Source organism: Ruditapes philippinarum, unplaced genomic scaffold (assembly GCF_026571515.1).
Source record: "Ruditapes philippinarum isolate M1 unplaced genomic scaffold, ASM2657151v2 ctg1424_1_1_1_1, whole genome shotgun sequence".
Taxonomy (NCBI): Eukaryota; Metazoa; Mollusca; class Bivalvia; order Venerida; family Veneridae; genus Ruditapes; species Ruditapes philippinarum.
In genome coordinates, this window is record NW_026862094.1 from 219,338 (window position 1) to 240,455 (window position 21,118).

A 21,118-nucleotide genomic window follows, 5' to 3' on the forward strand; every position below is an offset into this window, starting at 1 on the left:
TATATATTGTTACAGCCTTTTTAATTGGTAAGGTCTTAAAACAGACTAATGACAATACATTTCTATTCCAACTGGAGATTATTTGATTTTTGCATGGATTAAATTAAACATGTGACAAATTAAATGTTTGAATGGTATCTTTCCATGATAGTAACATCTCACAACTTAATATACCAAAATCAATAGGGTTACACAAGAGATTTACTATACTCCTACATATCAGGGCATTTTTTTTCTGTAACAGGGTTCATTGTTTGGCCCCTTCACAATTCAAAATTGCATTTTTTCCACAAAGCAGCAGAAAAAAATTCACAATTTCAAGAGATTTCACAAAATATTGGGACTCCGTCTTTGAAATTCTTTGTTTCCTTCCAGCAAAACTTGATTTTTGCCAATCGCTAACACGTAAATAGTTTAAATTGAGTTAAATGGTTTTTGCACATGTTTACAGGGTAAAAGTACCACCTTAACAGATTTTACACAGGTCAGAAATTATAATTAAGCTTTTTCGGTTTCAAAATGTTTCGATATTGCAAATATGTCATTTTCCCACAATTTTACAAAATATCGCAAATTTTTTCCACAAAAAAAAAACAGGCCCAGACCCCTACACAATTTTGACAAAAAAATGCCCTGTATATATAGCATTGTAATGGGGTTACAAAATCATGTTTAGTAAGATCAGTTATAAAAACAAGAGGGCCATGATGGCCCTGAGGTCGCTCACCTGTATATAGGCCCCCAAACTTTGTAGACACTCACTAAAAGATGTTTCATGCTTAATATCTTAACTCTAGCTATTTGGGTTTTTTCAAAGAAGTTTTTTTATGTTTTTGCTATACACATATAAGGAAAATCAATGACCCCCGGGGCGGTGCCAATTTTGACCCCCAGGGCTTTTATTTGAACAAACTTGGTAGACACCTATTAGAACATGTTTGATGCTAAATATCTTAGCCATAGCTCTTTGAGTTCTTTAAAAGAAGATTTTTTAAGTTTTTACTATATGCATATAGGGAAAATCAATGACCCCCCGGGGCGGGGCCAATTTTGACCCCAGGGCTTTTATTTGAACAAACTTGGTAGACACTTATTAGAACATGTTTCATCCTAAATATCTTAGCTCTAACTCTTTTGGTTCTTTAAAAGAAGATTTTTTAAGTTTTTACTATATGCATATAGGGAAAATCAATGACCCCCTGGGGCGGGGGCCAATTTTGACCCCAGGGCTTTTATTTGAACAAACTTGGTAGACACCTATTAGAACATGTTTGATGCTCAATATCTTAGCCATAGCTCTTTGAGTTCCTTAAAAGAAGATTTTTTAAGTTTTTACTAAATGCATATAGGGAAAATCAATGACCCCCGGGGCGGGGCCAATTTTGACCCCAGGGCTTTTATTTGAACAAACTTGGTAGACACCCATTAGAACATGTTTCATGCTAAATATCTTAGCTCTAGCTCTTTGGGTTCTTTAAAAGAAGATTTTTTAAGTTTTTACTATATGCATATAGGGAAAATCAATGACCCCCCGGGGCGGGGCCAATTTTGACCCCAGGGCTTTTATTTGAACAAACTTGGTAGACACTCAATAGAAGATGTTTCATGCCAAATATCTAAGCTCTAGCTCTTATGGTTTTTTAAAAGAAGATATTTAAAGTTTTTTCTTTCGGTTGCCATGGCAACCAGAGTTCTGCATGGAATTAAATTCTTTGAACAATTTTTAAAGGTGACCACCAAAGGAACATTCCTGTGAAGTTTGGATGAAATTGGCTTAGTGGTTTATGAGGAGATGTCATTTAAAGTAAAAGTTTACGGACGGACGACGGACGGACGGACGGACGCCGGACGAAAAGCGATCACAAAAGCTCACCCTGTCACTTTGTGACAGGTGAGCTAAAAACTGTAAAAAAAACTTACTTCCCCAGGCCATACACTTTACTGCTGGAGAACTTTTTAATCTTTTGACTGCTAGAGCCTGTCAGTATAAGCACTGTATTGTTCAAACCAAATCCTCCATTTATAGCCTGTCATAAACATTTATCTGCTTTATTGAGACATATTTATCATTATAAACAAAACAAGAATATCAGTTACCCTGGTGGACACTCCCTAAAGTTACTTTTGACGATGCTTACAAAAGCACCAATGAGGTCCAAAAGCCTAAAATCATAAATTTGAAACTCTTACTTACATAAACTGACACATTACATCAGAGATATATATGCAAATGAAAAGAAAACAAGCAAATTCGTTGAATTTATATCCCCCGCCGAGTACTGGTTATTATTAACACAACAACTGAAGACATAAGGCTTTATTTATATATTAATCATGGCATAAACAGTAATATTCTTTGAACTTGATAAATATTCAGGGAAATAACAGAGCCATAACTTTGTGCTAAATAGTAAAATCTTGAAATGCCAATGAGATGTATGCATACTACATAACTAATCAAGGGCCATAAATCTGAGTTATAAGTATCTGACTGGAACAAGGTGACTATATGCACATCTCCTCTTAGTATCCCATAAAGTTTCATTGAATTCCAGCCGGTGGTAGCAGAGAAGTAGCGAGGAAACAAATATTTTTCTATATGGATACTGCATAACTAATCAAGGGCCATAACTCTGAGTTAAAGTGTCTGACCGGAACAAGCCGATGATATGTGCATCTCCTCTTGGTATTGAAGGTTCCCATAAAGTTTTGTTGAATTCCAGCCAGTAGTTGCAGAGAAGTAGTGCGGAAACGATTTTTACTCTATATGCATACTACATAACTAATCAAGGGCCATAACTCTGAGTTAAAGGGTCTGACCGGAACAAGCCGACGATATGCGCATCTCCTCTTGATATTGATGATTCCCATAAAGTTTCGTTGAATTCCAGCCAGTAGTTGCAGAGAACTACTCCGGAAATGATTTTTACTCCATATGCATATTGCATAACTAATCAAGGGCCATAACTCTGAGTTAAAGTGTCTGACCCGAACAAGCCGACGACATGCGCATCTCCTCTTGGTATTGAAGGTTCCCATAAAGTTTCGTTGAATTCCAGCCAGTAGTTGCAGAGAAGTAGCGCGGAAACGATTTTTACTCCATATGCATACTGCATAACTTATCAAGGGCCATAACTCTGAGTTAAAGTGTCTGACCGGAACAAGCCGATGATATGCGCATCTCCTCTTGGTATTGATGATTCCCATAAAGTTTCGTTGAATTCCAGCCAGTAGTTGCAGAGAAATAGGGCGGAAACGATTTTTACTCTATATGCATACTACATAACTAATCAAGGGCAATAACTCTGAGTTAAAGTGTCTGACATGAACAAGCTGACGATATGCGCATCTCCTCTTGATATTGATGATTCCCATAAAGTTTCGTTGAATTCCAGCCAGTAGTTGCAGAGAACTACCCTGGAAACGAAATTCGGACGGATGGACGGCCGGACAAACGGACGGTCAGATGCGCATCTCCTCTTGATATTGATGATTCCCATAAAGTTTCGTTGAATTCCAGCCAGTAGTTGCAGAGAACTACTCCGGAAACGAAATTCGGACGGACGGACGGACGGACAACGCCAAAACTATATCCCCCTCCCGATTCCATCGGCGGGGGATAATAATTTACTAGAAATCAAATTGAAAATCAATTGTTTGTGCAATTCTTTACTAGGTATTAAATTAAAAGTTTTGACAACTTTCAAACTTTACTGGTGGTGAAATACCTCAGGTGCCCTTACATACATTATTTCAGATAGAAGCACCTTAGCAGCACCTCCAAGCTTCCTTGACAGCTTCCTCATGTGAAAGAATCCAAAGCCCCTGACAGAATTTCAACCCGCAGCTATAAGGGCCAAGTGGTTTGAAATTAGCCACCTAAACCACTCAGCAATGAAAAATCCCTAAATCTCCCCAAAAATGAGTCAAAATTTAATTTAAAAGCATGAAAATTCCATTTCTTAAATTCAGTGTGCTAAGTGTATTCACCTCTACCACAGTGAAGAAATCTTTAGCTTGTTTTCTGTAATCCGTAGGTTCTGTTCTTGATGCCATACTAGATACAACAGATGACCAGTTCTTGTTGTCATAGTAACTCTTCTGTCTACCTATATCCACTCTGTAAGTATACATTCAAATTGCTATGTACAAAAATTTTGAGTACTATATTGAAAGCAGCATGCCTCAAAATAAGCAAAAAATTCTTCAAGAAAAAAAAAATGTATGTTGCTATAAATAGAAATTACATGAAGACATTTTCTAAAGTTTTTGTTCCTCCATGTTTGGTCATTAATCAGGTTTGATCTATGTTATTAGTTTTGGAGTCAAAATTTCTGTTTTTCTTGCTGAACCTTTTGAACTGTATTATTATTTTAGTTTACTTAAGATTTAAGTCACACCAACATTGTATAAAGATCACACCACTGCATTCCATATCTATTGATGGCAGGAGACATGATGTGTCTCTATGTGTATTAATTCGGGCACTTGGTATAACCACTTATCTTCCGTAAGCTAGGTGGACAGATATCAAATGCTAACCATCTAACAAAGGATGGCATCTTAAATTAAAGTTCCTTTTTAGGGTGCAAAACCTTTCTTCAGTTTGATTTCAATAAAGTCCTTTGATTTTTGATATGTTTCCCAGTTTGATTGATTCTTAACAATTTCATTTTAACATTTAATTGATCCATAAAATTTGAATCTCCTCCATACAAATCAACTTGGGCTCTTTAAATGGTAAGAAATGCAAAAGATAATATAAAAAATTTAATTGAAAACCATATTTATGTATAAATCTTAGCCTGATTCTGCTTTTTAAGTCAATGATCTGAAATTTTGCACACAAGTTATTGGTCCAAACCTACATCAAATGGTTCAAATATCTTAAAAATATATTTTCAATCCCATCATATAAAATAACTGCAGTTTAAACCATTACTTACATTCTTCTACAATTATCACAGCAATTTATAGTTCCACCAACATGCTCTAGGTTCTTGCTGTCAAAATGGGACAACAATATCCTGGTAACAAAAATAAAACAGTTGAATATTAGTCCTTAATTACTTACGTACAATTTTCTATATACAATGTACTTCAAGTTCTTTGCTGTTATTTTTAAACTGTCTACATAGAAGGTTATGCTTTTGTGACTGAGAGTTTCATACATAAAAAATGTTTATCCTTAAAATTGAAGAAAATATATATGCTCAGAGTAGGTTATTTGAAATTTCAAATAGCCTAGAATAATGAAAAATTATAGAAACTGAAATTTCAACACACTGTCATGAACGGTAAAATATGAACCAAAAAACTATGATAGACAATTCATATAATTTCAAGTTCTAAATTGAGAACATTTTTACAAAATAATTACAAAATCCATCAAATAATGTCAAAGGTATTAATTAACAGTATAAAAAAATTCTCCTTTTATAGTTTTTGATCTATTTGTGTGACACTGAGCCTATCCACCGACGGGAATGGAAACACCAGTCTGGTTTGCAACAGCTTTTTGGACAAACTGACATACAAACAGATAAGGCAATTTTTATATCATAAAATATTTAAATAAAATAGTATCAAACATTCACAAAAACAATATGGGACAGCAAGTCTGTGATCACCATTCTATATTACCTTCGTCTACATGTAGCCGCACCTAAATACTGCTGCATCTTCGATAACATGTTCAACTTATGTTGCTTGAATTTCACATTTGAAATATCTTTTAACAGGTACCTGTAATATCAAATAAATAAAATTTATAGACAGTCTGAAACAATTTAGCAACATAAATCTTAAATGAAAAAAAAAAAATCAATAAAATACTTCCTCAAAATGTGTAAACCATTCTAATCCTTATACAGAAAATGTGTACACCATTCTATTCCTTATACAGAAAATGTGTACACCATTCCATTCCTTATACAGAAAATGTGTAAATCATTCTATTCCCTATACAGAAAATGTGTTAACCATTCTATTTCTTATAAAGAAAATGTGTAAACCATTCTATTCCTTATACAGAAGTCTGCCTATCATTATAATCATAATCGGTGCAAGATCATAAGTTGTCACAGCCATTTTTATTCTATGAAAGCAACCCTGCTTAATCCAAAAGTGAACTGGAAAGCAATTTTAATAACCATTTTACTTACATTACTCCTATACAAACTTAGATAAAAGACTCAAACTAAAAAAATGCCAAAAAATGTTGATGAAATAGTTATGTGTATACTTATCATTTTCGTCCACTAAAAATACCTCATTGCAGTGAAAAATACTTTGCCTTGAGAAATAATTTTAAAGGACTTACCTTGTGGTATTAAAGTCACTATTCATATAGAATGTGTGACAAAAACTAGGAAGACCATCCCTGCCTGCTCTACCTACTTCTTGGTAGTAAGACTCTATGTCTTTGGGAGCTGTAAAAAGAATATATAATACAATACATGTATGGGTTATATAATGAACTTAATCTTTCAGTCTCTACCAATAAATTCATTGTTTACGAAAATTTCAAAATAAGTACTGTCTAATTAGCACACAGTACAGACCATGGTCAGACAGCACAGTCTATACTGTTTCCATGGGAATAATCTGTTGCTGCCAGCAGGCTGAAGGATTATGAAAAAAGAATACAAGAGTTGCTGACATTAAAACCATTTTTTATAATAAAACACATTATTCTGAACATTTCTTCCAATTTACAATCAACCAAAAGCTCTTTGTTAATTTCCAAATTGATCAAAAACTCTGCTATATGGGAACAAAACTCACACGGCAAAGATTTATGACATTAGCAAGCACTTGTCATTGTTACACTTACAATGTATCCATAAGTATAAATATTTCCACCAACTTACCTCCATAATGAATAACCTTCCTGCAGTCTGGTTTATCTATGCCCATACCAAAGGCAACCGTTGCCACAACAACCTGTATATCATCATTCACAAATCTTTTGTGGGCCTCTTTCCTAGCTTTGGGTGTCAATCCAGCATGGTAGGGTAGACATGCAACTCCGATACCTGGATATAAGATCATTAAATTTGAGCCACGCCATGACAAAACCAACATAGAGCGTTTGCGACCAGCATGGATCCAGACCAGCCTGCGCTTCTGCGCGGTCTGATCAGGATCCATGCTGTTCGCCTTTTATAGTTTCCAAAAAAGTTATCCACTTGCCAATAATCTGAACAATCATTTGCTTCTGTAACTTTTTGGCAATTAGCACAGTTACAGTGACATAGTATTTTATACTATTTAAAGACAAGTAATTTCACATTCAATGCTTATTTCTTCTGCTGATAGGAATGCTCTGAAACCGTTGTATGAAACTTAACCAAGAATTTGTCTTATCCCCAAAATCCAAAATAAAATTATTGGGCCTAGGACTGTGACCTTCTATTTTGATCTCAAGTAAGTGTGTGATGCAATATGATTTTGTAAAAGAAGTTGCACACAAAACTTAAATCAAATTGTTCAGCCTAGGCACATTACGCCAATGCACCGGGTGAGTAGAATAGCTTACTCTTCTTCATATACTGGAGCTAAAAAGTAACAGAACTTACCTTTTACAACACTAGCAACAGTTTCAGTCATTTTCTTTGTTGGACAATATATAATGGTAGGACCACAGAATGTGTATTTATTTCCTTTAACTTCCATCTCTTGTTTAATATCATGAGCTACATCACCACTCTTCATACTCACTGACAGAAACAAGTTTGGTCTGAAATGGAGATAGTATATTTGTATCACAAAAATACAGATATGTAATAAGACAAATGCACCTTTCTCAAATGTGTCAACAGATTAAGGTATAGCTTGAAACTGATATATATTACTGCTTGATGAAAATTATTAGTTTGTTGAAAATAAATATAAATATAGATAAAATGTAAATGCACCTCATCTAAAATCTGTTTGTAAGTAACAGTTGTGATACATTTTTATGAATTTAGAAAATTTAAGCTCTTTTAGGTATATAAGTCATTTTGTTGTGTTTCACTAAAGGCAAGCAGATATACAGACAGACAAGCTGGACAAAACAATAAACCCCCAATCTAGCTATTGGTGTGGGTGTATAAAAATCTTTATAAGAACGATCAAATCAACTCTTCATCTAAAATTTGTGCTGCTGATAAAATTCTACTGCTGTATGCATGAGACTTCAGTTAAAACGGTTATGCACAGCCGTGCATATATTTTGACATGACATCTTTTGTGTTGTGCAAAGTGTAAAGATGCACATAATGGTCGCCTTACACTATACATGTAGGAGCGTCATTGAAAAAAAAATCTCTTTCACTTTCAACACTCTTTATTTTGGGTATGTGATAAATAGAATATTACATTTGCGTAAGTTAAATACTGAATTTATTGAACACATTGAATAATTATATAAAGGATATTTGTTTAGTTCAGTGTAAGATCGAAATATATTTCACTGAGTGAGCACCAAAAGGTATATTTCACGAGTGGCGCAGCCACGAGTGAAATATGAACTTTTGGTGTTCACAAGGTAAAATATATTTCAATCTTACACTAAAGTAAACAAATTTTCTTTTTATTACATGCAAAGAAACGTTTTAAAAATACATTAAACCTAATGAAAAGCGCGCCAAATAATAATATAACGTGTCGTCATTTACGACGTCACATCATTAAGTTGGTACCCAGTACTGTGCACGCTGGTATTTCACTGAAACAACGTAAGGGGCTTAAATTCAAAACAGTGCAATTATCAAAGTGGTAATTTCACTGTTTCAAACAGTGAAATTACCAGTTTTATATCACTGATATATTTCTATAAACCACCGAAAATCATGTAATAAATTATGTTGCCAGAGGCTTGCATAATATAACTTTATACAACTTGTTCAATAAATTCAATATTGAACTTACACTCATTCAATACTCTCTATAAACAGTTCATAAAGAGGTTGTCTTTGTCATAATGTAGAATCTTACCTGTCAAATCCAGTACAGGTTATAACTGGATTTTTAAGACGTAGACTTTTACAAATATCAATACGAACTTCAGGGGTGGCAGTAGCTGTTAGTGCCATTATTGGAACCTAAATAAGAAAGCTGATATCAGGTATGCTTTTTAATCAATTTTTGTTAAACAACATTTTATCAGTATCATAGAAAATTAAATTTCATATCCTTAGGGTTGGCTTTAGAGAGCAGGATTGCAGAAATCCTGCAAGGTTTGAAGCAAATTTCTAAAATTTGATCACAGAGGTGCCGCAATTTATCCTTTACCATTTACGAAACTCTTCCTGGTGTAAATGCTCTTTTAGCCTAACATGCTGTTTATCCTTTTTCTAATGACATGATACTTAATTTAATGTATACAACATATACTGGATTCAGTAAGAAAACGAAGAACAATTTTCAGTTGATAATATACCTATAAAATTTACATCTTTCAAATTGAGACTTTGTGATACTGAGAATAACAGGCAGCCTATATTTTCAAGTCATAAAATGCCTTTCTAATTTTAGATTTTTGTTTGTTTTGATTGGGTTTTACGACACATCAACACAGTATAGGTCATTTGGCAACATTCCAGCTTTACTGGTGGAGGAAGACCTCAGGTGCCCCTCCATGCATTATTTCAGGCACTAATGGGCACCTGAGTAGAACCACCAATGTTCCGTAAGCTAGCTGGATAGCTTCCTCACATGAAAGAATCCAAGTCCCTGTCGGGATTCGCACACACAGCAGTGAGGGACAAGTGGTTTGAAGTCAACTACCTTAACCACTCGGCCACAGACGCCCCTTATCTAATTTTACAACTCTTTGCACAAGAGAATGTGACTGTCATTCTTATTTTCAATCTCAAATTCTTTGTAATCTCTAAATAGCTAAATAGATCATCTATTCAACATCTTTGTCATCTGCAGCAACATGTCATGACAGAAGACCTAAAAATATTTCATTTACTTATCCAATAACTAACCTTTTGAATTCAAATGAAACTAATTGTTTCAGATATAATGATTATAGAACTGTTTGCACAAGAAAACAAGACTGAATTTTATTTTAAGTTTCAAACTCCTTGTAGTCTCTAAACATATCCCCTATCTAATAGTTTGTCAAACAAGCATATAAGCGTGCAGGTTATCTCTCTTGGAAAATCTTTGTCAAATTTGCACCAACATGTCAAGGCTAAAGACCTAAATATATTTCATTTACTTCTATCCAATTACTAACCTCTTGATTTCTAATTCAAATGTAACTGTTTTAGAAATACATGTTGAAATTGGTAATTAACATAATCAAAATTCTTGCATATTTAAATGTAACTGATTGTTTTAGGTATACATGTAAGATATTGGACTTACATTTGGAAAAAATGAGCGGAGCTGTCCAAGTTTTCTGTATGAATCTCTGAAATCATGACCCCACTGTGACACACAATGTGCTTCATCTATAGCAATCAGATCTATTCCAACTTTAGTGTTCAGACTTCCTAGTAAATCTGTAGCTACGGCTGCGAACTCTGGGGTTATATACACAACACGGTATTCTCCTCTGTAAATTCATTCACAGAACCAAAAATTTAATATTATTCAGGATTTATCCTACATGATTTAAAAACTTCCCGACTCCGGATTCATGCCAAATTCATAAAAATTTTGAAAATGTGTTTAAAAGTATAATTTTGTGAAATAACCAAAAGGAAGCAATTTACACATTATCAATGGCACTTACCACTCACGTAAATTACTAAAAAGAGGACAAATATGCAAATAGCCCTTACTGCACTAGTAACACATTAGAAATATAGTTATTACTGAAAAATCAGTCATTAATCGCATATAACATGTAAATAATTATGAATATTTTTTAATTTTTCTAGAAACCTTGGTACATTTTTCTCAAGTTTGAATTTATTGAAATAATTTCGCTCATCTAGAGGCATCTTAACAGAGCATTGTTAAATCGATTAGAATCAGGCATTTCTGTATCTATTTAGTTTATTTCATTCTTCATTTTATGAAATGTTAAAATAATAGTATTATATCAGCTAGTTAAGAAATGGTTTAAAAATCTGTGTGAAGGATGAACTTTTTTGGTCACCATACTATTCACTGAAAGATGCAGGGTAGTGTAATGCATAATAGATAACAGTTTTTTATGTCAAAGCATTAGAGGGTCAGTTAGCTTCATATGATACCATTTTTGTAATGTCTAACTTGTTTTTATACAAAAACTATAATATGTGATGAAGAAATATTACATTAAAATATGACATAAAATATCATATAAATAAAATAAATATGAAGTATTATATTATATTAAAATATTTAATAATTTTTTGTTTTGGGTAAAAATTGAATAAGTCACTTCAAACTGTTTTCATTTGCATTTTGCACTCTTGAAATATTTAAGCATTCCCAATTCATGATGTGATATAAATGTATATCATATTCACTAAAAACAAACATGTAGCTTATACTAATGTTTACCTGTACATATTTTCCTTAACCATAGCTGTATTTTCTTGTGCAGATCCGAGATAACATGCAGGAATATTAGCTGCCCTGAAAACATAATAACAATGAACATTAAAACCTAAACTGTGATAGCTTATGTACCAACATAAGAACATATTTAGTATTATACTAGTTTTAAATATATCATGACTCTTTTTATTGCAACTTTTGCTAAAGAGCAATTTAAAGGCACATTATGCATCAGAAGCGATTATTTTTGCCTTCTGTAAGAAGAGCAAAAGTGTTAGTGATGTTGCAACAATGGATTAAGAACATGATTGTGAGACGCTTATCACCTGAAGAAAATAGCTCTAAATTTGTAATGAAGGTAGCAAAATATAAACAAAGTAGTATGTAGACTTCTGAAGTAGATCACTCTAACTTTGCTCAGCTATATGATTAATGAAAACATTTGGAAATTATACTAGGACAATAAAAATTATAAAGTTTTTGATAAATTAAAGTAGTAGCATTTTTAGGCTTCATGGGCCTTTAAATATTACTATAGAGTTTTTCTTGACATATATGAGTGTCAATTATCTTTATAACAAGGCTTAAAGTGTCAACAACACAGAAAAACTTCAAAAGTGATGTTTAACTCTCAGATATATAGACTGATGAAAGATATTTCTGGAAAATGTAGTAAAGTAATCAATCTGCATAATTTAAAAAAAAATGTGATATTAACTTAACAAGCACTTCTTTCACGAAAGATTAAAAGTGATTTTGCATAATCTACATGAATTTTTTCAACAAAAAGTCACAAATCAAAGGGAGACAACTCACTGTAATCCCAACACCTGGTCCTGCATAAGAGATATTAGAGGGGAGATAACTACAGTTGTTCCCTGTGTCATCAAAGATGGAAACTGGTAGCATAAACTTTTCCCATAACCTACAAACATAGAAAGGTATTATAAAACATGAGCAAGGCACCCATTTATGTCATTAAACTTTAAGATATTGAAAAGTAAAAATAACACTGCACAGTAAATTGGAAAATCTTGATAGCATATTCATACACAAACTATAATTGGAGTGGACTTCTTTTTTCTATAGTTTAAACTGAAGATAACTAGAGATTTCCTATATCTGTGCCAAGAATTTATTAAAACGAAATTTATTGGAGGCAATTACCATTAGGAGCCCAAATTTTATGATTTTTGAAGCCAAAATTCAACCCGTTCCCATCCCCTGTGAGTACAGGTATTTATTTTACCCCTTCTTTTACAAATACACTGTTTAGGTCATAGACCCTTTCCGTCTTCACTAGAGCAGAATACCTTTAATGCACCATGCATTATTTCAGACCAAAGTATTTTACCTAAGTAGAACTACCAATCCTTAATAAGCTGGGTATCATGAAAGAATCCAAATTTCTTTTCAGGATTCAAACCCAGTAATGTGGGTGGTGTTTCAAATTCAACCACCTTAAACACCCAGCCAAAGAGGCCTTATAATTGAGTTTTAAATCAAATGAACACTGTTAGGATCTATATATAGCTTTCCAGCCTTTCCTAAAGGACCAAGACACTAGTCTGACTCCATGCATAACTTCAGACTCACTTGGGCACCAACAATGATCAAAGTTGAAATATCTATAAGTTTACTGACCAGCTTCAAAACCTTTAACGTTAGATCAAAACTAATATCAATGATGAGCAATAAATCAGGTTTAAAAAAGAAAATACTTATAACAATTTATGTACTATAAAATATAGATAGAGTTACCTGTTGCCATAATAACACAGTTATCTCTCTTCTCTATCATCACAGAATGTAAAATCTTCCATTGCATTCTACAAAACATTTATAATTCTATAATAGCAATTTTCTATTATATTACAGTATATTTCATTTGATGAAAACAGAGTGAGTCTCTTCTCTTTCCACAGTTTTCATAACAAAGTCATAAAAGTTCCCTCAAAGTAGTGTCATTCACTATAATATTCACTATTATATTTCCATGGATACTTCCTTCTCATATAATGCAAACAACTGGATGTCAGGTTTTTTTTATCATAATTTTATGTTGTGAGTAAAGAGCAAAAAAATTCTCTGGTAAAATAAATCCTGCTCTCATACAGTCTATTGGTTTAAGCCATTATTTCCATGAGGAAATAACTTTACATTCATTACTCACAGTACTGGTTGGTTCCAGGAACAGATTTGAGGGTAAGTCTATAACTTCAATAAGCTATATCTATAAGCTTATAGCTTACAAGAATCACACCATAATTAAAATAAATTCTGTACTAACTTATCAACTCAGTCTTTCATTCAATTTAATGAAATATTATTTACAGACTAAACTGTTCATTGTATAACTAATATACTACTTACGGCCTGAATTTTGAATATCCAAAGTACTGTTTTAGAACTTGAAAATATTTCTGATCTTGAGGCTGATTTTCGTCATCTGTTATAAATAAATGTGAATGATTTCAATTGACACAATTTCTTATGAGCAAAATATACGACAAAACTTCTTATGGAATAATCAATGTCGAATTTAAAATGCAAACAAATCTTGCAATGTTTTTAATGATTAGTGAATTAAAGTATGCAAAAATCTTCAATGATTTTGAAATTGGAATTCTGAATGTTTAACAATTTTAATGTGATTATAAACATATACAATCTTGCTTTCTTATATTCAGATTTTAGAAAGTATTTGCATAGTATTTTAGTGTCAGAAAAAAAAATATATATGTGCACAATACTCTAGTTTTTGAAAGTATTTGCATAATACTCTAAAGTTGAAGTTTTGGAAAGTATACATGAAGTATAATTTCAGACGGTAATTGAATATAATTCATCTTTTGGAAAAGTATTTGCATAATACTTAGGTGTCAGAAAGTATTTGCATCATTCTTTTAGTTTCAGGGTGAATTTGCATAATGCTCTAGTTTCAGGAAGTAGTTGTATAATACTTTAGTTTCAGAAAAGTATTTGCATAATACAGTAGAGTATAATACTCTTAGTTTTGGAAAGTAGTTGCATGCTACACAGAAGCAAATGTAATCATAGCAATTTTGTATAGTAACAAACCATCATTATTCTCTACTATCTCCACATCAGGTGGGGTAGTGTCACAATTCTCTGTGTAACTTTTCTCTGCTGCGTCCAACTCCTAGAAATGAAAACAACAAAGAATAAACACTGTTCTTATGACTTTGAAAGGAAAAAATCACGTTTTAATGAAATTTTTCAAAAATAATTGTAGAACACTCTTATTGTAAGTCACATTAAATACCTTTAAATTTTTATCATGATTTCTTGCAAAAGATAGACCTTCTAAACACTTCTTTAAATGAAAAAATTGACGCTCTTAGCAGCATGGGGTAAATGATCACAAAAAATAAGGGTTTTTTTGGGGGTCTGTTTTAAATCAAGCAAACACTGTAATGACCATAAGGCCACATTCCAGCTTTACTGGTGCAGGATTACCTCAGATACTCCGCCATGCTTTATTTCAGGTATGAGCAGGCATCTGAGCAGAACCATAGACATTCAGTAAGGTAGCTGGAAAGTTACCTCACATGAAAGAATTCAAAGTCCTTGGCAAGATTGGAACACACAAAATGAGTTGCAAATAGTTTGATGTCAATGACCTAAACCACTATCCCTAGAATGCCCCCTACAGAAAAAAAGAAAAGAAAATATTAACTTACCTGGAGAGCATCATCATCAAAATCATCATCATCGCCAAAATCATCATCATCAAATAAATCTTTATCTTCGTCAACTGTGGTCTCCTCCTTAGGTTTCTGTTCCTTGTTTTCATTGTTAGTTTGCTGTAAACAAGAATACAAAAGAATAACTATTCAAGTCTCAAAGCTGATTAACACAACACTGTACATAGCAATAAGTGTATAGTTTTATAAAAGACTTGTCATATAATTGTTATAACTATGTTCTTTGCTTCCACAAATAATATGAATAATAAATTTTAAACCCAAAATTTAAAAGTCTTATTGCAAAATTTTCATACTAATATCAAAATGAGACCAAAGCCATTTTTTGCTAAATGTTGGATTAATTTTGTTATTTGTTATGTTAATTATTTGTTGTAAATTTCCAACAGTTTTTAAAACCTTCCCTAGGATATAAGATATATGCAATTACTTGAATGCAACTTTAATATTAAAAAGACTTATTTTAGACTTCAAGATTCCACAATGAACTAAGGCAAAACAATCTAATAATAATTATCCTAACCTTTTTTCTGTCATTGGCTGCGTTGGGTTTCATTTCTTCTGATTTACCAGGAGTTGACTTTACAACATCATCAAGGTCAAAGTTATCAAAATTCTCTAGGTCATCAGTATTATCAGAGTCCCAATCTATCTCTGTTTCAGAAACCTTTTTCATATTATTGTTTGTATTTACTTCATTCATTGTCAAATCTATTGAATCCTTACTATTCAGATCATTTTTTTCATTCACTGAACTTTGACCTTCCTCTTCATCAAGGTCAACAGTGACATCAGAGTCATCTTCATTGTCATTGGTCAATTTTTTGCTTAAACCTGCAGTTATTTTCAAACTGGCCAATGGGGATCCTCCTATTATGACATCACTGTCAGAATCAGTTTCACCAATATCTTGGATTTTCTTTAGCCTTACTTTTAGTCTCTTTAAATGATTTCTTGATATTTTAATATCCTCTATTTCATCTGATGTTCTTTCATTCTGAAGTTGAAACAAAAACTTTCATAGAAATTTCACGAAACATACAAAACATTTTTTTAAATGGTGTCTCTGGAAAATGCTTAATAGAGCTAACTTTTGTTTTATCTTATTTTTGACAATATATGATGTCTGCGAGGCAATTCAACCTCATCAAACATTACTCAACTTTCCAAACTTTACTCCAATCATGAAGACGAGTAACAATCAAATCAAAATGTAAAGCAACTGTCCTACTAGAAAATTAAATATTCAACAAACACTCCATACATATGAAAATGCTATAGCTTTGATAATTATGAACAAAAGATACTTAAATACAAATCTTTGCATAAAAAAATTCAGGTGCAAGTATATATTAATAGAGAAGAAACCATGCATTAATGGATAAAATAACATGAGCATGCACTAATGTTGCTTGTTTATTAATATGATTCAGAATGACTCTTGGTGACAGGTAAAAATACCTAAAAGCAATAATGGTCCCACACACTCCCAGTTATTTCATTATCAAAATATAACTGTCAAATTAATCACGCTTGTGCATTTCTTTATACAAAAACAAAATAATACGAGGAATAAATGACGAAATGCAGAATTACCTAATCAAAACTGTAAAATGGCATCTTGCACATTTCTTTTAACCATAAACAAATAACAAAACACAAAATTACTGAATCAAATCAATACTTTATGCCAGACTAACACTAATGTAACTTAAGTGCCTTTTTTCATACATAAACATCTGCAGAAGTCATGAAACTTGACAAGTTAATAAAATCCCCTGCTAGATGTTCTCAGGCTTTTAATGTATATTCTGCTTCTGCTGATGTAAATGCATAAAGAAGTTACATTAACCCTCTATTAACACTTACTTGATGTTTAGCCATCAACTTTTCAGTTCTTTGATGAAGTTGAACATCAAGAATCTTCTCTTGTATCTGATGAACTTGTTCTACAGCTTTCACAATACCATCTTCCCCTAGCTGGTCATATATAGCTACCCTATCATCCTTCGATAATGCACCACAAGTTCCCCTCAAACTGTCCACACTTTCCTTCAACAGTGCAACTATCTGCTCAATATTTTTAGCCATATTGTTGAAAATATCTTTTAAGATCTAACTCCTCATTCTACATGTTTTTTTGGTGAGGGAAATAAATTCTGAAAAATAGAAATGGAAAATATTGTGAGAATAAAAAGGTAATTTACATCGATAAATTTTCACAACATCAAGCTAAATCCATTTAAATACAAAAGGAGAGTTAAAACCTTGTGCCAGTTGCTTATATTTCTATGGACAAAAAAAAAAACATTTGAGCCGCGTCACGACAAAACCAACATAGTGGGTTTGCGGCCAGCATCTACTATTAGTTAGAGTTATGTTAGTCCAACTAATTGTACTGCGCGACGAGATATTGCTATTTTCCTGTCTGGGCAATATCTCGCCTCTAAGAAGCGAGTTTCTGACCCAGAATGAAAATATCTCAGAATCTAGTTTTGACACGTCAATATATTTTGACTAGAGTAACGTAAAATGATAAAATATTGATTTTTTTGCTTCAACTGAATTAAATAAAACGTTTTCTCAGATGTATGCTCAACAAATCACTGAAAAAACAAAATAAAAGGTAAACTCCTGTCAGGTGCATGATTTTTATTTGTTTGGGTCGTCAGACCAAACAAATAATGGTAGAGAAATTTCAGACTGTAATGCTGTTAACTGCAAATGCCGAAGGTGTCCACTTTTTGGAAGCGGCTACTTCCCTTTATATGTACACTAACGCCGAAAAATTCAGGGGAGATCACTGCGTAAAGATGGTCAAATGACAGGCGCATTAATTTTCAAGCAAAATAATTCCCGAATGGTCGAAGATTTCTAATATTGTTTTATTCTTTATAGATATATAACCGCCTCCGTGGTCGAGGGGTTAGAGTCGATGACTTCTAATCCAGTTACCTCTCTGGCGTGGGTTCGATCCCCGGGAGATGCTTTGGTAGTTTAGCGCGGAGGAAGGTAGTCTAGTACTGGTGTAACTCTCCAGGAACGATGGTTAGGAAACTACCCGCCTATATGACTGAAATACTGTTGGAAAAAGGCGTAAAATGAAACAAACAAACATTATAGATATATATGCTTATAGAAAGCGTCATGATTATTTACACAAGTGTTAAACAACAGTTAGCGTCGTTACAAACCCTAATTTAGAATAATATGGTTTTCTTCATGCCGTTAACATATAAATTCACCGTGGCCGAGGGGTTTGCGCGCTCCCTTAGGAAGCGAGAAGTCTGAAGTTCAAATCCCAGATAAGGCAAATCATTTTTTTTTTCCAAATTGTTTAAGTCAAATAAACATTGGATTGAATATCAGTGTTGCAATTAGTCTTTTAGCCAATTAACTACAAGTAAAACGCTGGAAAGCATTGGTGGCACTATACAAAAACAAATTGGTTTATAATCTCACAACCTTCACCTTTCTGACATTCGGGTCAGCGCCTTCTGTGCTTTGATTTTTTTTATGCGGGCAACATTCACAAAGTAAAAGTTGAAAATTTTGTAACTCGGTATGATCAAAGGACTGTCAGCACTTTATCTTTATTAAACAAGTAAAAAACTGTTCAAGATTTCTTATAAGTTGAAAACAATAAGCTTTTTTGGATTAAAAATAAGGACATTGGTATTGTTTAACATTTTATATAAATGAAAATAATTTTTTACCGCAATTTAGATGGCTTAATTACTAGCGATCAACACAGAACATGTTCAAAAAACAGTACCAGGTTAGGTAACACGGTACTAAATTTTCCATTCATTGAATTTAACACCTAAATTTGCATGAACACAACTGAATTTTTTTAAGTTTTTAAAATTTGAAGTTTAACTTTGTCTTAGAATAAAGTAAAAGTGTATGTTTGAATTAATGTTGATAGGACAATTCAGATACATGTTTGTCATTCTGTATTTTTTATGTGCCAAATCATGGAGCTAAATATAGATCTATCGATTGTAGATACATTGTATATATGGTATATACATCTGTGCCAAAATGCATTTCATATATATGCACATTTTCCCTCGTTATTGTCAGAGACTTATATTTACAGAATTCAGATAGGCCTACAGTATAGATCTGTGTTATTGTTCTTTGCATAAAATAGATAGTTGTATGCTATCCTAATTGCACGATTATTCAAGGAAGTTTGAAATTTAATTCTGTAATCAATTATTTCAAGACACTCTGTAACATCAAGGCTGAAATTAAAGCAAACATGTGTAAATATATGTGAATGAAAATAATTTACATTTACAGCATTTACTGAAAACAAAATCTTTATAGATTTTCTGTCGTTGCTATATAATATATAAAGTTTTAGAACACTCAATACCATTTGAGATTAAAGTTATTATAAAATGAGGTAACACTTTCAAGAACATGTGGATTGCCAAATTTGGTCACTGAATTCAGGTACGTATATATACAGGTACGTATATTAACCTGTTCATATACGTACCTGCTGAATTCAAGTTTAATATATTTCAATATTTGTGATGTAAATTGCCAAGAAAACCTGTTTAAAACGGTCCAATCAAAACAATAACGAGATAAGGGTAGAAATAATCAAATTTTGGTTGGAATCTATTATTTTTAAAATTATGAAACCAGTTCTTGCGAAACAAACACGTCATTAGAAATATCAATTACGTTTCTTATATTATATATCTAAAGCCAACCTAATTTGCTTTGCTGTATAGAAAGCTATATTTTTTTATAGTCTTAAGAAGTATTTGAGAGAAGGGGGAAAGGAGAGCAATAGGAGCAGAGAAAGAGAGAACTATGAAATTGATTTAAGAACTAAGGAGAGAATGATTAAATCAGAAAAAGGAAATAAATGATATTTGGGAATGGTCAATAACATCTGAACATTATTTATTTTAATGATTTGAAATATGTGTTTGCAATTGGAATAGCACAGTTGAGAATCTACATCTACTTAAAGATCCTGTATGTTGTTACCACACTTAAGTTAAATTTTATATATGTATATAATTATGCCTCTAAAACAATATTCAAACATCAAAGAATATGTGAAATATGTACTGAAAATATTTATCTACATTATATGTAATCATTAAAATAAATGCATTCATTTCTTATTGGAAACATTGACTTAGACTTTATAAAAAATAAATTTCTAATTATCTCTCTTTATTAACATGAAATGTAAATTCGTTAATATCTTTACAAGTAATGCTTTTTGGAACTTACAATATTGGTAAGTCTTCATTTGAGCATTATATTCGTGATATAAAAATTGAGTTACACATATATGGGGTTATTTCTTTCTAATTTATTAGTAGACCAACTTAGGGTCTCTTTTGCTAGCCTAATTTAATTAATACTATGCATACTCTGGATTTGTTTCTTCAATTACCAAGGGTAATGTATTTGATATTCTCTTACTCTTAGTATACTTCAACACATTATGTTTAACAATTCTGGAGATATGTTATAGAGAATTTTGTACATGTATGTTTCTGGGGTAATTGTCCTTTACCTCCTTGCTCTAAAGCATTCAGACGAGATTTCTCAAGTAATTGATCATAGCTACAATCAAAATCGTCATAAATGAATTCTGAAGCTCTTTCCTGAATTTTATATATATTTTTCAAGTGTTTGACGCATTTGTAAAATGTCAGAGGACAGTAGTTAAAATTTCACACAAAGAGAATGATCAGAAATATAATGAAATTTATTTCTTGATAACAGGCAGCAGTCTGTTGTGCTGAATTGGCAGTTAATTGCTCAAAGCCCATCCCAGTATCCTCAGGTGTCCCCCCAAAGGCTCTGTTCTAGGACCCCTCCTGTTTCTCGCCTATATAAATGACCTCCCACATAACATA

General features: G+C 32.5%; 1 protein-coding gene across 1 annotated transcript in view; it reads right to left on the reverse strand.

Annotated features, from left to right (window-relative positions):
• The window catches only part of LOC132717897 (bifunctional 3'-5' exonuclease/ATP-dependent helicase WRN-like), a 28,577-nt gene extending 9,599 nt beyond the window's left edge, over positions 1–18,978 (reverse strand). Inside the window, exons 1-18 of the mRNA XM_060701474.1 lie at positions 18,935–18,978; positions 17,088–17,377; positions 15,742–16,215; positions 15,195–15,317; positions 14,572–14,653; positions 13,864–13,939; positions 13,252–13,319; positions 12,307–12,415; positions 11,494–11,568; positions 10,366–10,555; positions 8,983–9,089; positions 7,581–7,741; positions 6,873–7,037; positions 6,323–6,431; positions 5,644–5,745; positions 4,947–5,027; positions 3,991–4,120; positions 1,921–2,027 (exon numbers count right to left, since the gene is read on the reverse strand). Coding sequence (XP_060557457.1) covers positions 1,921–2,027; positions 3,991–4,120; positions 4,947–5,027; positions 5,644–5,745; positions 6,323–6,431; positions 6,873–7,037; positions 7,581–7,741; positions 8,983–9,089; positions 10,366–10,555; positions 11,494–11,568; positions 12,307–12,415; positions 13,252–13,319; positions 13,864–13,939; positions 14,572–14,653; positions 15,195–15,317; positions 15,742–16,215; positions 17,088–17,309 — 2,381 coding nt within the window. The 5' untranslated portion in view covers positions 17,310–17,377; positions 18,935–18,978. The remainder of the gene's footprint in view (positions 1–1,920; positions 2,028–3,990; positions 4,121–4,946; positions 5,028–5,643; positions 5,746–6,322; positions 6,432–6,872; positions 7,038–7,580; positions 7,742–8,982; positions 9,090–10,365; positions 10,556–11,493; positions 11,569–12,306; positions 12,416–13,251; positions 13,320–13,863; positions 13,940–14,571; positions 14,654–15,194; positions 15,318–15,741; positions 16,216–17,087; positions 17,378–18,934) is intronic.
• Between the last annotated feature and the right edge of the window lie 2,140 nt (positions 18,979–21,118).